At 43.9% G+C, this 14182-nt stretch overlaps 1 protein-coding gene and 1 non-coding gene across 2 annotated transcripts; both read left to right on the forward strand.

The window, feature by feature from the left end:
* Positions 1–72: 72 nt before the first annotated feature.
* LOC139544202 (small ribosomal subunit protein uS2m-like) lies at positions 73–2785 on the forward strand. The gene is made up of 4 exons (XM_071351065.1): positions 73–219; positions 521–634; positions 772–901; positions 1376–2785. The coding sequence occupies exons 1-4, from the start codon at positions 195–197 to the stop codon at positions 1926–1928; spliced, it is 822 nt and encodes a 273-aa protein (XP_071207166.1). The 5' UTR covers positions 73–194; the 3' UTR covers positions 1929–2785.
* An 8191-nt stretch (positions 2786–10976) lies between these two features.
* LOC139544715 (small nucleolar RNA SNORA17) lies at positions 10977–11108 on the forward strand. Its single transcript, XR_011668952.1, has one exon. It is a non-coding gene; the product is annotated as a small nucleolar RNA SNORA17 (small nucleolar RNA).
* Positions 11109–14182: the final 3074 nt, after the last annotated feature.

The following is a 14182-nucleotide window of genomic DNA, read 5'->3' on the forward strand; positions in this document are numbered from 1 at the left end:
GTATGGTTCAGTAACTGGTATTACAATTCAATAACGTTTTTGAATGAGCATTCAACTACATGCGTGCTCATGGGAGTTGTGGTCCAATGGAAATTATTGACACGTGATCTAGTGCGTACGACACATCCAATGGACTTCAACTACCAGTCGCATATTTCTTTGACCTTCAGTGGGAGGGGACAGCACGAGCAAGCATGGCAGCAGGAGTTTTTACCAAAGGTACATTTTTATTTACATTATACAATCAAATCAAATATTTTGGTTATGATTATGACATGAAATATATTTAGCATCTCTTTTGCTACCTTGCAAGACTGTACAACCTATCCTCGTTTTAATTGTCCGACAATTAAATTACACAACCATTGCTAACTGGCTAACGTTAGCTAGCAGTAGCATCACACATCCAAATCAAGTTGGATGGCCAACGTTACAATGTAATGTTTTATATGTTGTAGCTAGCTGCTGTCTTTATCGTCTGACTGCTAGCTAACTGACTATGCTGGTGGGTTTCTTGTAGGTTTGTGCGGGTTCCGCCAGCCCCGGATTGTTGCAGCTGGATACTCCTGTAGTGGACCTCTCTATGCGACTGCTACCGCAGTCAAAACACTCCCTTTGCAAACTGACAGCACGGGTAGGCAGAGTTGTCAGTGACAAGTACAGTTAGCTATCTTACAGTAGTTCATGCTATGGATATTTAACACGAATTCATAAAGCTTCTCTACAATCACAAAGAACTAACCACTTCTCGATATATTTTTTTTTTAATAGCTGTCACTGACAAGATCCAGAACTTGCCTCTTGAAATGCCAGATTTCTTTCGCTTGTCAGAACTCTTCTCCTTGAAAGATCTATTCGATGCCAGAGTGCACCTTGGACACAAGAAAGGCTGCAGACACAGGTTGGATGGCTGATTTTCATAGTTCATCTGACAGTTATGTTCTCTTTGTGGTTCGTATTGACCTTATCTACCATATTTACTTTACTCTTGCATCAGAGTAAAGTAAAACCAGCTGGATTATCTTCATAGGGCAACATGAAAACATATACATATATTTTTTTATTAATCTTTTCTTTAACGAGGCAAGTCAGTTAAGAACAAATTCTTATTTTACAATGACGGCCTACCAGGGAACAGTGGGTTAACTGCCAGAACTGCCTGTTCTGGGGCAGAAGGATAACTTGTCAGCTCAGGGATTCGATCCAGCAACCTTTCGGTTCCTGGCCCAACGCTCTAACCGCTAGGCTACCTGCCATCCAAATACATGCCTTGCAGATTTCATATACAGAGACAGACAGCATACTGTAGGTATGAACAGGAGTACATTGTCACACAAACATTGATCTTGATTGTCCCTTCATCCCTCTCTACTAGGCTGATGGAGCCCTATCTGTTCGGCAGTCGTCTGGACCAGGACATCATCGACCTGGACCAGACAATGGAGCACCTCCAGAGCGCCCTGAACTTCACCGCCCACATCGCCTACCGCGGCGGAATCATCCTCTTCGTCTCCCGCCGCCGACAGTTCGGCCACCTGGTGGAGAGCACGGCAGGGGACTGCGGAGAATATGCCCACACACGCTACTGGCAGGGTGGTCTGCTCACTAATGCCCCAATCCAGTACGGCCCGGGGGTCAGGCTGCCTGACCTCATCGTCTTCCTCTCAACGCTCAACAACGTCTTCCAGCAGCATGTGGGAGTCCGTGATGCGGCCAAGATGAATATACCCACGGTGGGGGTAGTGGACTCTAACTGCAACCCCAGCCTGGTGACATACCCGGTGCCTGGGAACGATGACACACCAGCCGCAATGGAGCTGTACTGCCGCCTCTTCAAGATGACCATCAACAGGGCCAAGGACAAGAGGAGGCAGATGGAGCTGCTCCAGGGTCTATCACCAGCGGGCCTCACACCGGGCTCCTCGTGAGAGGCGCTGGTGGAATTAATGAAGGGCCCCTTTTTGAGTTATTTGAAAATGCATTCTTCAATTTTACTCCCTTGAAGTTAACCCTGATCTGAAATGATAGGATAGGTGAAATCTCTGCCTTTTGGCTAAGATCAAGTGTAGTATTTGAAAGCAAGTGTTCCACTTCATTGTTTACAACAACATAACAAATAAATTGTTATTGGTCGGGTGTATCGAAATGCTTGTGTTCCTAGCTCCAACAGTGCGGTAGTATCTAACAGTTCACAGCAAAAAAACACATCTCAAAGTAAAATAATGGAATTAAGAAATATATAAATATTATGTTCATGTCAGATTAGGGATTTATGCCAAGGGTGGGTAAAGCAAGCATTTAGGTGCGGCAGGTAGCCTAGTAGTTAGTGTTGGGCCAGTAACCAAAAGGTTGCTAGATCAAATCTCTGAGCTGACAAGGTAAAAATCTGTCGTTCTGCCCCTGAACAAGGCAGTTAACCCACTGTTCCTAGGCCTGTCATTGTAAATAAGAATTTGTTCTTAACTGACTTGCCTAGTTAAATAAAGGAAACAATATATATATATAGTCAAACATGGCCAAGGACTGTACTGCTAAAATGCTATATGAAGCACTGTTTTTCAGCAACAGATTTGGTGCTATTTGTCTAGATTTATCTGTGGAGAAACTGAGGTTTACAAAGTATGTAATTGCAATGTTTGCACCATCAAACTGATCATGTTTCCAGATTATTTCTAACATTCAGCTTGACATTGTCTGGTCAAATAAAAAAGAAGCTATTTCTGTATCAAATTACATGAATGCACTCATGCTATTTATCAAGTAAACTTTCTTTTCACTAAATATGTATGGTCTCCTCGTGTGCTTTTTCTACATTCCAACTATTTCCTTGAATTGTAATACTGGGCTAACATCTTAGTGTACCCAGTCATATAAAATCAATGTCTGAAATTATCTAACATCCTTATCATTGTAGCAATAAAATACAAAATGGCGCTGGCATGTATAGTGGCTGTTTTATGGGTTCCTGACCAATTATACTATTTTCCTCTAATCTTAACTTTTTTTTCTTTTGTACATTATGTTTCTGCCATCGTTTCATATAACCGAAAAGAGCGTCTGGACATCAAAACGGTGATCACACCTCGATTTGGATGAAGAATTATACTTCAATGACTCAGCCGCTCAAGATATACTGCTCACCCGGGACCAGGTCCTAATCCCCGACACTCGGAAGAGGAAAAGACAGAGATATAGAGGCCGACGTGGGGGCAGCCTGATGAAACTACCTCTAACCCATGTTCTATTGGCAAATGTACAATCACTGGAGAACAAATGAGACAGGCGCCGTTTGAGAATGTCCTATTGTAATAACCTATGCTTCGTGGAGTCGTGGCTGAACAAGGAAATGGTTAATATGAATCTAGCTGTTTTTTCTATGCATCGACAGGACAGAACGTCAGTGTCTCGTAAACTCAAGAGCGGAGGTGTGTGTCTCTGTTAACAACAGCTGGTGCACAATCTCGAGGTTCTGCTCGCCTGAGTTAGAAGACCTCATGACCATACTATTTAGACCATACTATTTACCAAGAGAGTTTTCATCAATATTTTTCGTAGCTGTATACTGACCACCACAAACCGATGCTGGCACTAAGACCGCACTCAACGATCTGTATAGGGCCATAAGCCAACAAGAAAATGCTCATCCAATGGCAGCGCTCCTAGGTGGCAGTGATTTTAATGCAGGAAAACTGAAATCTGTTTTACCTAATTTCTACCAGCATGTCACCTGTACAACTAGCGGGGAAAAACTAGATCATCTTTACTCCACACACGCATACAAAGCTCTCCCTCGCAGTCCATTTGGCAAATCTGACCATAACTCTATACTCCTGATTCCTGCTCAAGTAAGGATCCGCCCCTTTTTTTCAATTTTCACCTAAAATGACATACCCAAATCTAACTGCCTGTAGCTCTGGCCCTGAAGCAAGGATATGCATATTCTTGGTACCATTTGAAAGGAAACACTGACGTTTGTGGAAATGTGAAAGGAATGTAGGAGAATATAACACATAAGATCTGGTAAAAGATAATACAAAGAAAAAATGAACCCGTTTTATGTGTTTTTTTGGTACCATCGTCTTTGAAATGCAAGAGAAAGGCCATAATGTATTATTCCAGCAAAGGTGCAATTCATATTTTGGCCACTAGATGGCAGCAGTGTATGTGCAAAGTTTTAGACTGATCCAATGAATAATTTCATTTCTGTGCAAAATCAAGACTTCCCAAATATGCCTCATTTGTTTATTAATAACTTTTCATGTTCAAAACTGTGCACTCTCCTCAAACAATAGCATGGTATTCTTTCACTGTAATAGCTACTGTAAATTGGACAGTGCAGTTAGATTAACAATAATTTAAGCTTACTGTCAATACCAGATATGTCTATGTCCTGGGAAATATTCTTGTTACTTAGAACCGCATGCTAATCGCATTAACCTACATTAGCTTAACCGTCCCACAGGGGACCCACCGATCCTGAAGAAAGTTTACAAGCAAGAACTCAAACAGGAAGTACCAGTGACACACTCAATTCGGAAGTGGTGCGATGAAGTGGATGCTAAACTGTTTTGCTTGCACAGACTGGAATATGTTCTGGGATTTATCTGATGATATTGAGGAGTTTACCACATCAGTCACCGGCTTCATTAATAAGCACATCGGCCAAGTCGTCACCACAGTGACCATACGTATATATTCCAACAAGAAGCCATGGAATACAGGCAACATCCGCACTGAGCTAAAGGCTATAGAGTTGCTGCTTTCAAGAAGCGGGACACGAATCCGGACACTTATAAGAAATCCCGCTACGCACTCCGACGAACCATCAAACAGGCAAAGCATCAATACAGGACTAAGATCAAATCCTACTACACTGGCTCTGACGCTCGTTGAATGTGGCAGGGCTTGCAAACTATCACGGATTACAAAGGGAAACCCAGCCACGAGCTGCCCTATGACACAAACCAAACAACTGTGTGATCACGCTGTCCGTAGCCAATGTAAAACCTTTAAACAGGTTAACATTCACAAGGCCCCAGGGCCAGACGTATTACCAGGAAGCGTATTCAGAGCATGCGCTGACCAGCCGGGAAGTGTCTTCAATTACATTTTCAATCTCTCCCTGGCCCAGTCTGTAATACCTACATATTTCAAGCAGACCACCATAGTCCCTGTGCCCAAGAACGCCAAGGTAACCTGTCTAAATGACTATTGCCACGAATCCATGGCTCACATTAACACCATCATCCCAGAGACCCTGAACCCTCTCCAATTCGCACACCGCCCACACATATCCACAGATGACGCAATCACTATTGCACTCACTGCCCCTTCTCACTTGGACAAAAGGAACAACTATGTGAGAATGCTGTTCATTGACTATAGCTCAGCGTTCAACACCATAGGCCTCTCAAAGATCATCACTAAGCTAAGCTCCCTGGGACTGAACACCTCCCTCTGCAACTGGATCCTGGACTTCCAAACGGGCCACCCCAGGTGGTGAGGGTAGGCATAAAATATCTGCCATGCTGACCCTCAACACGGGGGCCCCTCAAGGAGGGGTGCTTAGTCCCCTCCTGTACTCCCTCTTCACCCACGACTGCGTGGCCGCGCATAACATAGCGCCTATACAGGATTAAGATCGAATCGTACTACATCGGCTCCGACACTCGTCTGATTTGGCAGGGTCTGCAAACTATTACAGACTACAAAGGGAAGCACAGCCAAGAGCTGCCCAGTGACACGAGCCTACCAGACAAGCTAAAAAAACTTCTATGCTCGCTTCGAGGCAAATAACACTGAAACATGCATGAGAGCATCAGCTGTTCCGGACAACTGCGTGATCACGCTCCCCGCAGCCTATGTGAGAAAGACCTTTAAACAGGTCAACATTCACAAGGCCGCAGGGCCAGACAGATTACCAGGACGTGTACTCCGAGCATGCGCTGACCAACTGGCAAGTGTCTTCACTGACATCTTCAACCTCTCCCTGCCTGAGTCTGTAATACCAACATGTTTTAAGCAGACCATCATAGTCCTTGTGCCCAAGAACAGGTAACCTGCCTAAATGACTACCTACACGTAGCACCCACGTCTGTAGCCATGAAATGCTTTGAAAGGCTGGTCATGGCTCACATAAACACCATTATCCCAGAAACCCTAGACCCACTCCAATTTGCATACTGCACCAACAGATCCACAGATAATGCAATCTCTATTGCACTCCACACTGATCTTTCACACCTGGAAAAAAAGAACACCTAAGTCAGAATGCTATTCATTGACTACAGCTCAGCGTTCAACACCATAGTGCCCTCAAAGCTCATCAGTAAGCTAAGGACCCTGGGACTAAACACATCCCTCTGCAACTGGATCCTGGACTTCCTGACGGGCCGCCCCCAGGTGGTAAGGGTAGGTAACAACATATCCGCCACACTGATCCTCAACACGGGGGCCCCTCAGGGGTGCGTGCTTACACCCCTCCTGTACTCCCTGTTCACTCATGACTGCACGACTCCAACACCATCATTAAGTTTGCTGATGACACAACAGTGGTAGGCCTGATCACCGACAACGATGAGACAGCCTATAGGGAGGAGGTCAGAGACCTGGCCGTGTGGTGCAAGCACAATCTCCCTCAACGTGATCAAGACAAAGGAGATGATTGTGGACTACAGGAAAAGGAGGACCGAGCACACCCCCATTCTCATCGACGGGGCTGTAGTGGAGCGGGTTGAGAGCTTCAAGTTCCTTGGCGTCCACATCACCAGCAAACTAACATGGTCCAAGCACACCAAGAAAGTCGTGAACAAAACCTATTCCCACTCAGGAGACTGAAAAGATTTGGCATGGGTCCTCAGATCTTCAAAAGGTTTTACAGCTGCACCATCGAGAGCATCCTGACGGGTTGCATCACTGCCTGGTATGGCAACTGCTCGGCCCCCGACCGCAAGGCACTACAGAGGGTAGTGTGTACGGCCCAGTACATCACCAGGGCCAAGCTTCCTGCCATCCAGGACCTCTATACCAGGAGGTGTCAGAGGAAGGCCCTAAAAATGGTCAAATACTCCAGCCACCTTAGTCATAGACAGTGCCAAGTCTAGGCCCAAGAGGCTCCTAAATAGCTTCTACCCCCAAGCCATAAGACTCCTGAACAGCTGGAACGCTGCTGCTACTCTCTGTTATTATCTATGCATAGTCACTTTAATAACTCTATCTACATGCACATATTACCTCAATTACCTCAACACCAGTGCCCCGCACATTGACTCCTTACCGGTACCCCCTGTATACATCCCAGCTATTTTTATTTACTGCTTGTTTTTAATCATTTGTTATTCTTATCTCTTATTTTTGGGGGGGTAGTTTCTTAAAACCACATTGTTGGTTGAGGGCTTGTCAGTAAACATTTCACTGTAAGGTCTACACCTGTTGTATTTGGTCACGGATACCTTTTTAAAAAGTAGGGGCGTGGATAAGAAGGTATTTTTTATTTTTTATTGAACCTTTATTTAACTAGGCAAGTCAGTTAAGAACAAATTCTTATTTACAATAACGGCCAATCCCGGATGATGCTGGGCCAATTGTGCGCCACCCTATGGGACTCCCAATCACGGCCGGATGTGATGTAGCCTAAGAAAACAAGTCAGTATCTGGTGTGACCACAATTGGCCTCATGCAGCCTGACACCTTTCCTTAGCATGGAGTTGATCCGCCTGTGGAATGTTGTCCCACTCTTCAATGGCTGTGTGAAGTGCCTGGAATTGGAACTCTGTCATGTTAATCCAGAGCATCCCAAACATGCACAATGTCTGAGTATGCAAGTCATGAAAGAAATTAGACATTTTCAGCTTCCAGGAATTGTGTACAGAACCTTGCGACAATGGGCCTTGCGATAATATTGTGTTGGTTTCATGAGCTGAAATAAAAGATCCCAGAAATGTTCTACAGGCACAAAGCTTATTCCTCTCATTTGCCAAATTTGTTTACATCCCTGTTAGTGAGCATTTCTCCTTTGCCAAAATAATCCATCCACCTGACAAGTGTGGCATCAAGAAGCTGATTAAACCGCACAATCATTACAGGTGCACCTTGTGCTGGGGACAAGACCACTCTAAAATGTCCAGTTTTGTCACAACACAATGTCACAGATGTCTGAAGTTGAGTGAGCGTACAATTGGCATGCTGACAGCAGGAATGTCCATGAGAGCTGTTGCCAGAAAACTGAATGTTAATTTCTCTGCCATAAGCCGCCTCAAATGTCGTTTTGGAGAATTTGGCAGTACCTCCAACCGGCCTCACAAACGCAGACTAAATGTAACTAAGCCAGCCCAGGACCTCCACATCACCTGCAGGATCGTCTGAGACCAGCCACATGGACAGCTGATGAAACTGGGTTTGCACAACCAAAGAATTTCTGCACAAACTGTCAGAAACCGTCTCGGGGAAGCTCATCTGCGTGCTCATCAACCTCACCAGGGTCTTGACCTGACTGCAATTTGGCGCCGTGGACAAATGTTCACCTTCGATGGCCACTGGCACGCTGGAGAAGTGTGCTCTTCACGGATGAATCCCGGTTTCAACTGTACCGGGTAGATGGCAGACAAGGTGTATGGTGTTGTGTGGGCACGGTGTGGTTTGGGCCGGCATAAGCTATGGACAACATCCAAATTAATTTTATCGATGGCAATTTGAATGCACAGATATCTTGAGATCCTGAGGCCCATTGTCGTGCCATACATCCCCAGCCATCACCTCATGTTTCAGCATGATAATGCACAGCCCCATGTCGCAAGGATCTAAACAATTCCTGGAAGCTGAAAATGTCCCAGGTCTTCCATGGCCTGCATACTCACCATACATGTCACCCATTGAGCATGTTTGGGATGCTCTGGATCAATGTGTACGACAGTGCGTTCCAGTTCCTGCCAATACCCAGTAACTTCACAAAACAATTGAAGAGTGGGAGAACATTGCACAGGCCACAATCAACAGGCTGATCAACTCCATGCGAAGATGTCACGCTGCATAAGGCAAATGTTCACAACAGATACTGACTGGTTTTCTGATCCACGCCCCACCTTTTATTGACGCTATCTGTGATCAATCTGATACATTTGTATTCTCAGTCATGTGAAATATATAGGTTAGGCCCTAATTAATTAATTTCAATTTACTGAGTTCCTTATATGAACTATCTCAGTAAAATCTTAATTGTTGCTTTTTTATTTTTGGTCAGTGTATATAAAATGTTGAGGGTAAATAATTACTGGTATTCATGTCAGTCATATCTCAAATTATCTATTTTCTCTAGCCCCTCGGCTGGGAAGCGTCCAATGAGGAACATTGGATACCACCATGATCATTTGGGTCCCACTGGCCAAGCTGATGAAACATGAAAATAACAGCCTATCGTTCCTCCCCGAAAGAATGGTGTGCACACCTAATGGTAAGCAACGGGTGGCCTTAATTCAGTCTGCATGAAATATATAGGTCTGTGATGAAAAAGCATGCACCATGCTGAACTTGTGATGAACAACCTCTACCACATTTTTTGAGACCTGCACAGCCTAATAGTCTCTGGGTTTTTTCCTCCCTTCAGATGTAACTGTGGTGCCAATGCCACGGTTGTGCAATGACCGGGCAGACAAACTGACACATGATGGCTCTACTGCCCTGTCCAGCGGGTACGGAACTGGGCCAGATAGACCCTGACCCTCACCAGAAGGGCAGGGTATGTCTAACCTATAGACTGGTTGTTTAGCAACAACCGATGTGTGTCAACTATGGGGCAAAACACATGGGTTTGGCTTAGATGATTGACAACATTTGAACTTTCGTCTCATTGTTTATTGAAAACATAAATACATCTGCACAATTCCACAAGAGCTCTCTTCACAGTCCCCAAGTCCAGAACAGACTATGGGAGGCACATAGTTCTACATAGAGCCATGACTACATGGAACTCTATTCCACATCAAGTAACTGACGCAAGCAGTAAAATTTGATTTAAAAAACAGATAAAAAAACACCTTATGGAACAGCGGGGACTGTGAAGCAACACAAACATTAGCAAAGACACACACACACACACACACACACACACACACACACACACACACACACACACACACACACACACACACACACACACACACACACACACACACACACACACACACACACACACACACACACACACACACACACACGATAACATGATAACATACGCACTATACATACACATGGATTTAGTACTGTAGATATGTGGTAGTGGTGGAGTAGGGGCCTGAGGGCACACAGTGTCTTGTGAAATCTGTGAATGTATTATAATGTTTTGAAGATTGTGTAAACTGTCTTAATTTTGCTGGACCCCAGGAAGAGTAGCTGATCCATAATAAATACAAATACAAAATGAGCACTTATCTCAAATACATTGATAGTTGTTGGCTGGCTAGAAAATTTGAGCCATATTAACATTTGAGCCATATTGACATGAAATCTGTGAAAATGCCTCTGAACAAGACATGGTCTCAACAAGAGAACTAGCTGAGATGTGCCACCTACGATTCCCCACATGGCAGCTTCTTGTCATTGTTGATAGCTATCTGACATTTCAGAATCATGATAACTCAAGCCTTCCGGCCACATCGACGCGTATGTCATTTGTGACATTGTCAGCCAACCAGTCTAATCAAGAATGGTTAATCTTGGTGTAAAATGGATGCCGTAGAACTAGCAGCAATGTACTTGGACTAACTACTTTATGTACTTTTGACTTTGTTGCCTTAATCAGTTTCCTTGTGGCTCTTCAAACCTAACCTATAGTCTTTTGGATGTTAATTTCAGATGAAGAGCAGTCTGGAGGTGCAGCAGTAGCGACTGTGGTCGTAGCGGGGGATGACCAAGCCATAAGCCATGGTAATTACACTCCTCACTGGGTAACATACTGGCTAAGTGTATTGGTCTCTGACCAATCCGCCCCTCGAGGCGTTGCAGTCTGACTGTACGTGTTGAGCCTGTGTGATGAGGGGCGGAGAGTGAAAGATATATGTATATGCTGAGGACCCAGAACGGTGGGTACTTGAAATGATCATAGCTCTGACATTTGGCCACCAAGGAACCATTTAGACCCTCTGAAAAAGGTTCTTATTGTACAGGAAGTGTTTGAACAGGAGTGAGCTAATTAAAGAAAAACTATTTTGGTATTTATTGCTTTAGTCCATTCGTGACATAGTCCAAAAATGTTTTACTTATGTCAACAATGGAACACCAAAAATTGTGGTGGACTTTTCCTTTAAGATCCCTCACCCTCAGCAGTTGTGTTTCTTGTGTTGTGCCAAAGCTAATTTGTTTACTGACTGGTATTTGCCATTAGTCCAAGACTTTGAGTTTTGATTCACTTTGATCTGAGGTCTACTTTTCTTGATCATTTTGGAGGATTGATAGGTTTTTTGGCCATCGTTTTCTCACCCATTTCCGGATTATTTGACAGATTGCAGATGTGACGAAGAAGCCAAGATGTGGCCAGTTTCAAAGTTGAAGATTCAAGGTGATGGTAGAGAAAGGATTGTGTAGGCCACACTCTTGCCTGTTTATGGTGACATCTTCTATAGTGTAGGGCCCTGTTTTGTGTTTTGCTGCATTAATATGTAATCTAATGGATTACATGTTATTATATTCCTACAGATCTACACAACCTACTCCACATCTTCAACGTTAAAGTTATAGAAAATGTAACAAATTAAACACTGAAATATCATCATTTGGATAAGTCTCCACCCTCGACTTAGTACTAGGAAGCACCTTTGGCATCCATTAGTTCTGAATCATTTGGAAAAAGATTCTACCAACTTTGCACAACTCTTACAGCAACAAGCACTGTGTACAAAACATTAGGAACACCTGCTCTTTCCATGACATGGCCTGACCAGGTGAAAGCTATGATCCTTGATGTCATGTTAAATCCACTTCAATCTGTGTAAATAAAGGTGAGGAGATGGGTTAAAAGATTTAATACTTGAGACACATGGATTGTGTATGTGTGCCATTCAGAGGGTGAATGGGCAAGATTGAAGTGCCTTTGAACGGAGTATGGTAGTAGCTGCCAGGCGTATCAGTTTGTCAAGAACTGCAATGCTGCTGGGTTTTTCACGCTCAAGATTCCCGTTTCTCAAGAATGGTCCACCGCCTAAAGGACATCCAGCCAACGGCAGGCCAGTGGTCGAAAATGGGTCATTGATGAAAGAGGACAAAGGAGGCTGACCTGAATTGTGCAGAGCAACAGATGGGTTACAGTTAGTCAACTGACAGTCCAGTACAACATTGGTGCCCAAAGACCCATAAAAGAATGCACAACTCATCGTACCTTGACATGAATGGGGCATGGCAGCCGACGACCTTGGAGTTCCACTTTCAGCACAAAACAATAAATGGGTTGCAGTGGGCTAAGGAACAAACCATAGAGAATTTGAAAAACATTGCATGGTCTGATGAATTCCAGTTCCTGCTGTTTCACGCTGATGGGAGGACTTGGGTATGGCGAGAACCACATGAGTACATGCATCCATCATGCCGCGTGTCAACATTGCAGGTTGGTGGTGTGGGGTGTTTTCATGGCACACATTGGGCCCCTTGATAAGTGGCACAATGTTTGAATGCCAAGGGATATATAAACATGATTGCCAATCGGGTGCATCCCTTCATGGCAGCAGTGTATCAATCTGTGAATGGATTTTTTTTCAGCAGGATAATGCCACAAGGCTTGGATTGTCCGGGAATGGTTCCACGAATGATTCATTCAGCTTACTGCAGTGGCCTGCCCAGTCACCAGATCGCAATCCAATTGAGCATTTGTGGGATGAGATGGAATGAGCTATTCGGTATAGAGGTCCACTACCAGCCAATTTGATACAACTGTGGGACGCATTGGAGTCAACATGGGCCAGCATCCCTGTGGAAAGCTTTCTAGACCTTGTGGAGTCCATGGCCTGACAAATTGAGGCTGTTCTGAGGGCAAAATCAGGTGCAACTCGATATTAGGAAGGTATTCCTAATGTTTTGTACACTGTGCATGTTGCTGTAAGAGTTGTGCAAAGTTGGTAGAATCTGATAGGCACTGTATTTGGGTAGATGGATGATAAGTGTTACCTGATCATGTTAACCTCTGGACTGTGTACCCTTTATTTAATTAGGCAGTATTTGGAACCAATTTACTCTGTTGGATTTGAAGAATAAAATTGCATAATGGACCAGATTTTAGTTTTGAGTATTACTTTTATCATGATGCAATTTTCAAGCTAATTCAAATCTCAAGCTGATCTCACTGGTTGAAATGTATTTTCTTATGAGCGTTTCACTTCAGATGCTGAAACATGTCACTATTACAATGTATCTACTGACACTGGAGACTATTTTAACAAGTACACCTGTAAAATGAATATATTGGTGCCATGGAAAAATGGATGGAACTTGAGGCGAGAACATGGTTGGTTGGAATGTGAATTGCGAAACACTCGGGGCGAACTATACAATGGTAAAAGACCGCTTTTTCCCCCTTAAGTGATAATGCCAGAGAAGCCGGTGTTTGGAGTATATATTGGCACGGGTGTTCGGTCCGGCAAACCGTGCCAATATCATCCACACCGGCTTTGAGTGCATACTCACTTTTATACAACGGGTTACCAACATATTCAAATAATGATTAACATTTTGTTTTGATGAATTTGTTCATACTATTTCATCGTTCCACAAGATAGTCCCGACACAAATCTAGGGTTGTTACCCAAGCCGGCTGGTGTTTCGGTTGCCAGAGACGCGCCCCAGTCGTTACATTTTTTGTTCTGTATCTGTCGTTCATTCTTAATGTTCCATTGCCATGCTGGCTGGCAACGTTCTTATCCCTTGCTTGCTAGCTAGCCAACTACGGCTAACTTAGTCACGTCAAACAGTGCAGCCTGAATAGCTGCGTTTTTTAAGCTGTTTTGTGACATTTGTTTGGATGCATGTTTATTGTTTATTTGGATGCATCATAGCAATGAGCTAATGAGGTGCAATATCACCTGGTATGTCAGACAGACAGCAAGGTTTATACAAGTCTCCGCTGTTAACTAAATGTCTAGATACCTTTTTGTAGTGGATCAAATTTATAAACATCCTGGCTGGGCTGATGAGACAGTGGATT

Source organism: Salvelinus alpinus, chromosome 18 (genome assembly GCF_045679555.1).
Source record: "Salvelinus alpinus chromosome 18, SLU_Salpinus.1, whole genome shotgun sequence".
NCBI classification, from domain to species: Eukaryota; Metazoa; Chordata; class Actinopteri; order Salmoniformes; family Salmonidae; genus Salvelinus; species Salvelinus alpinus.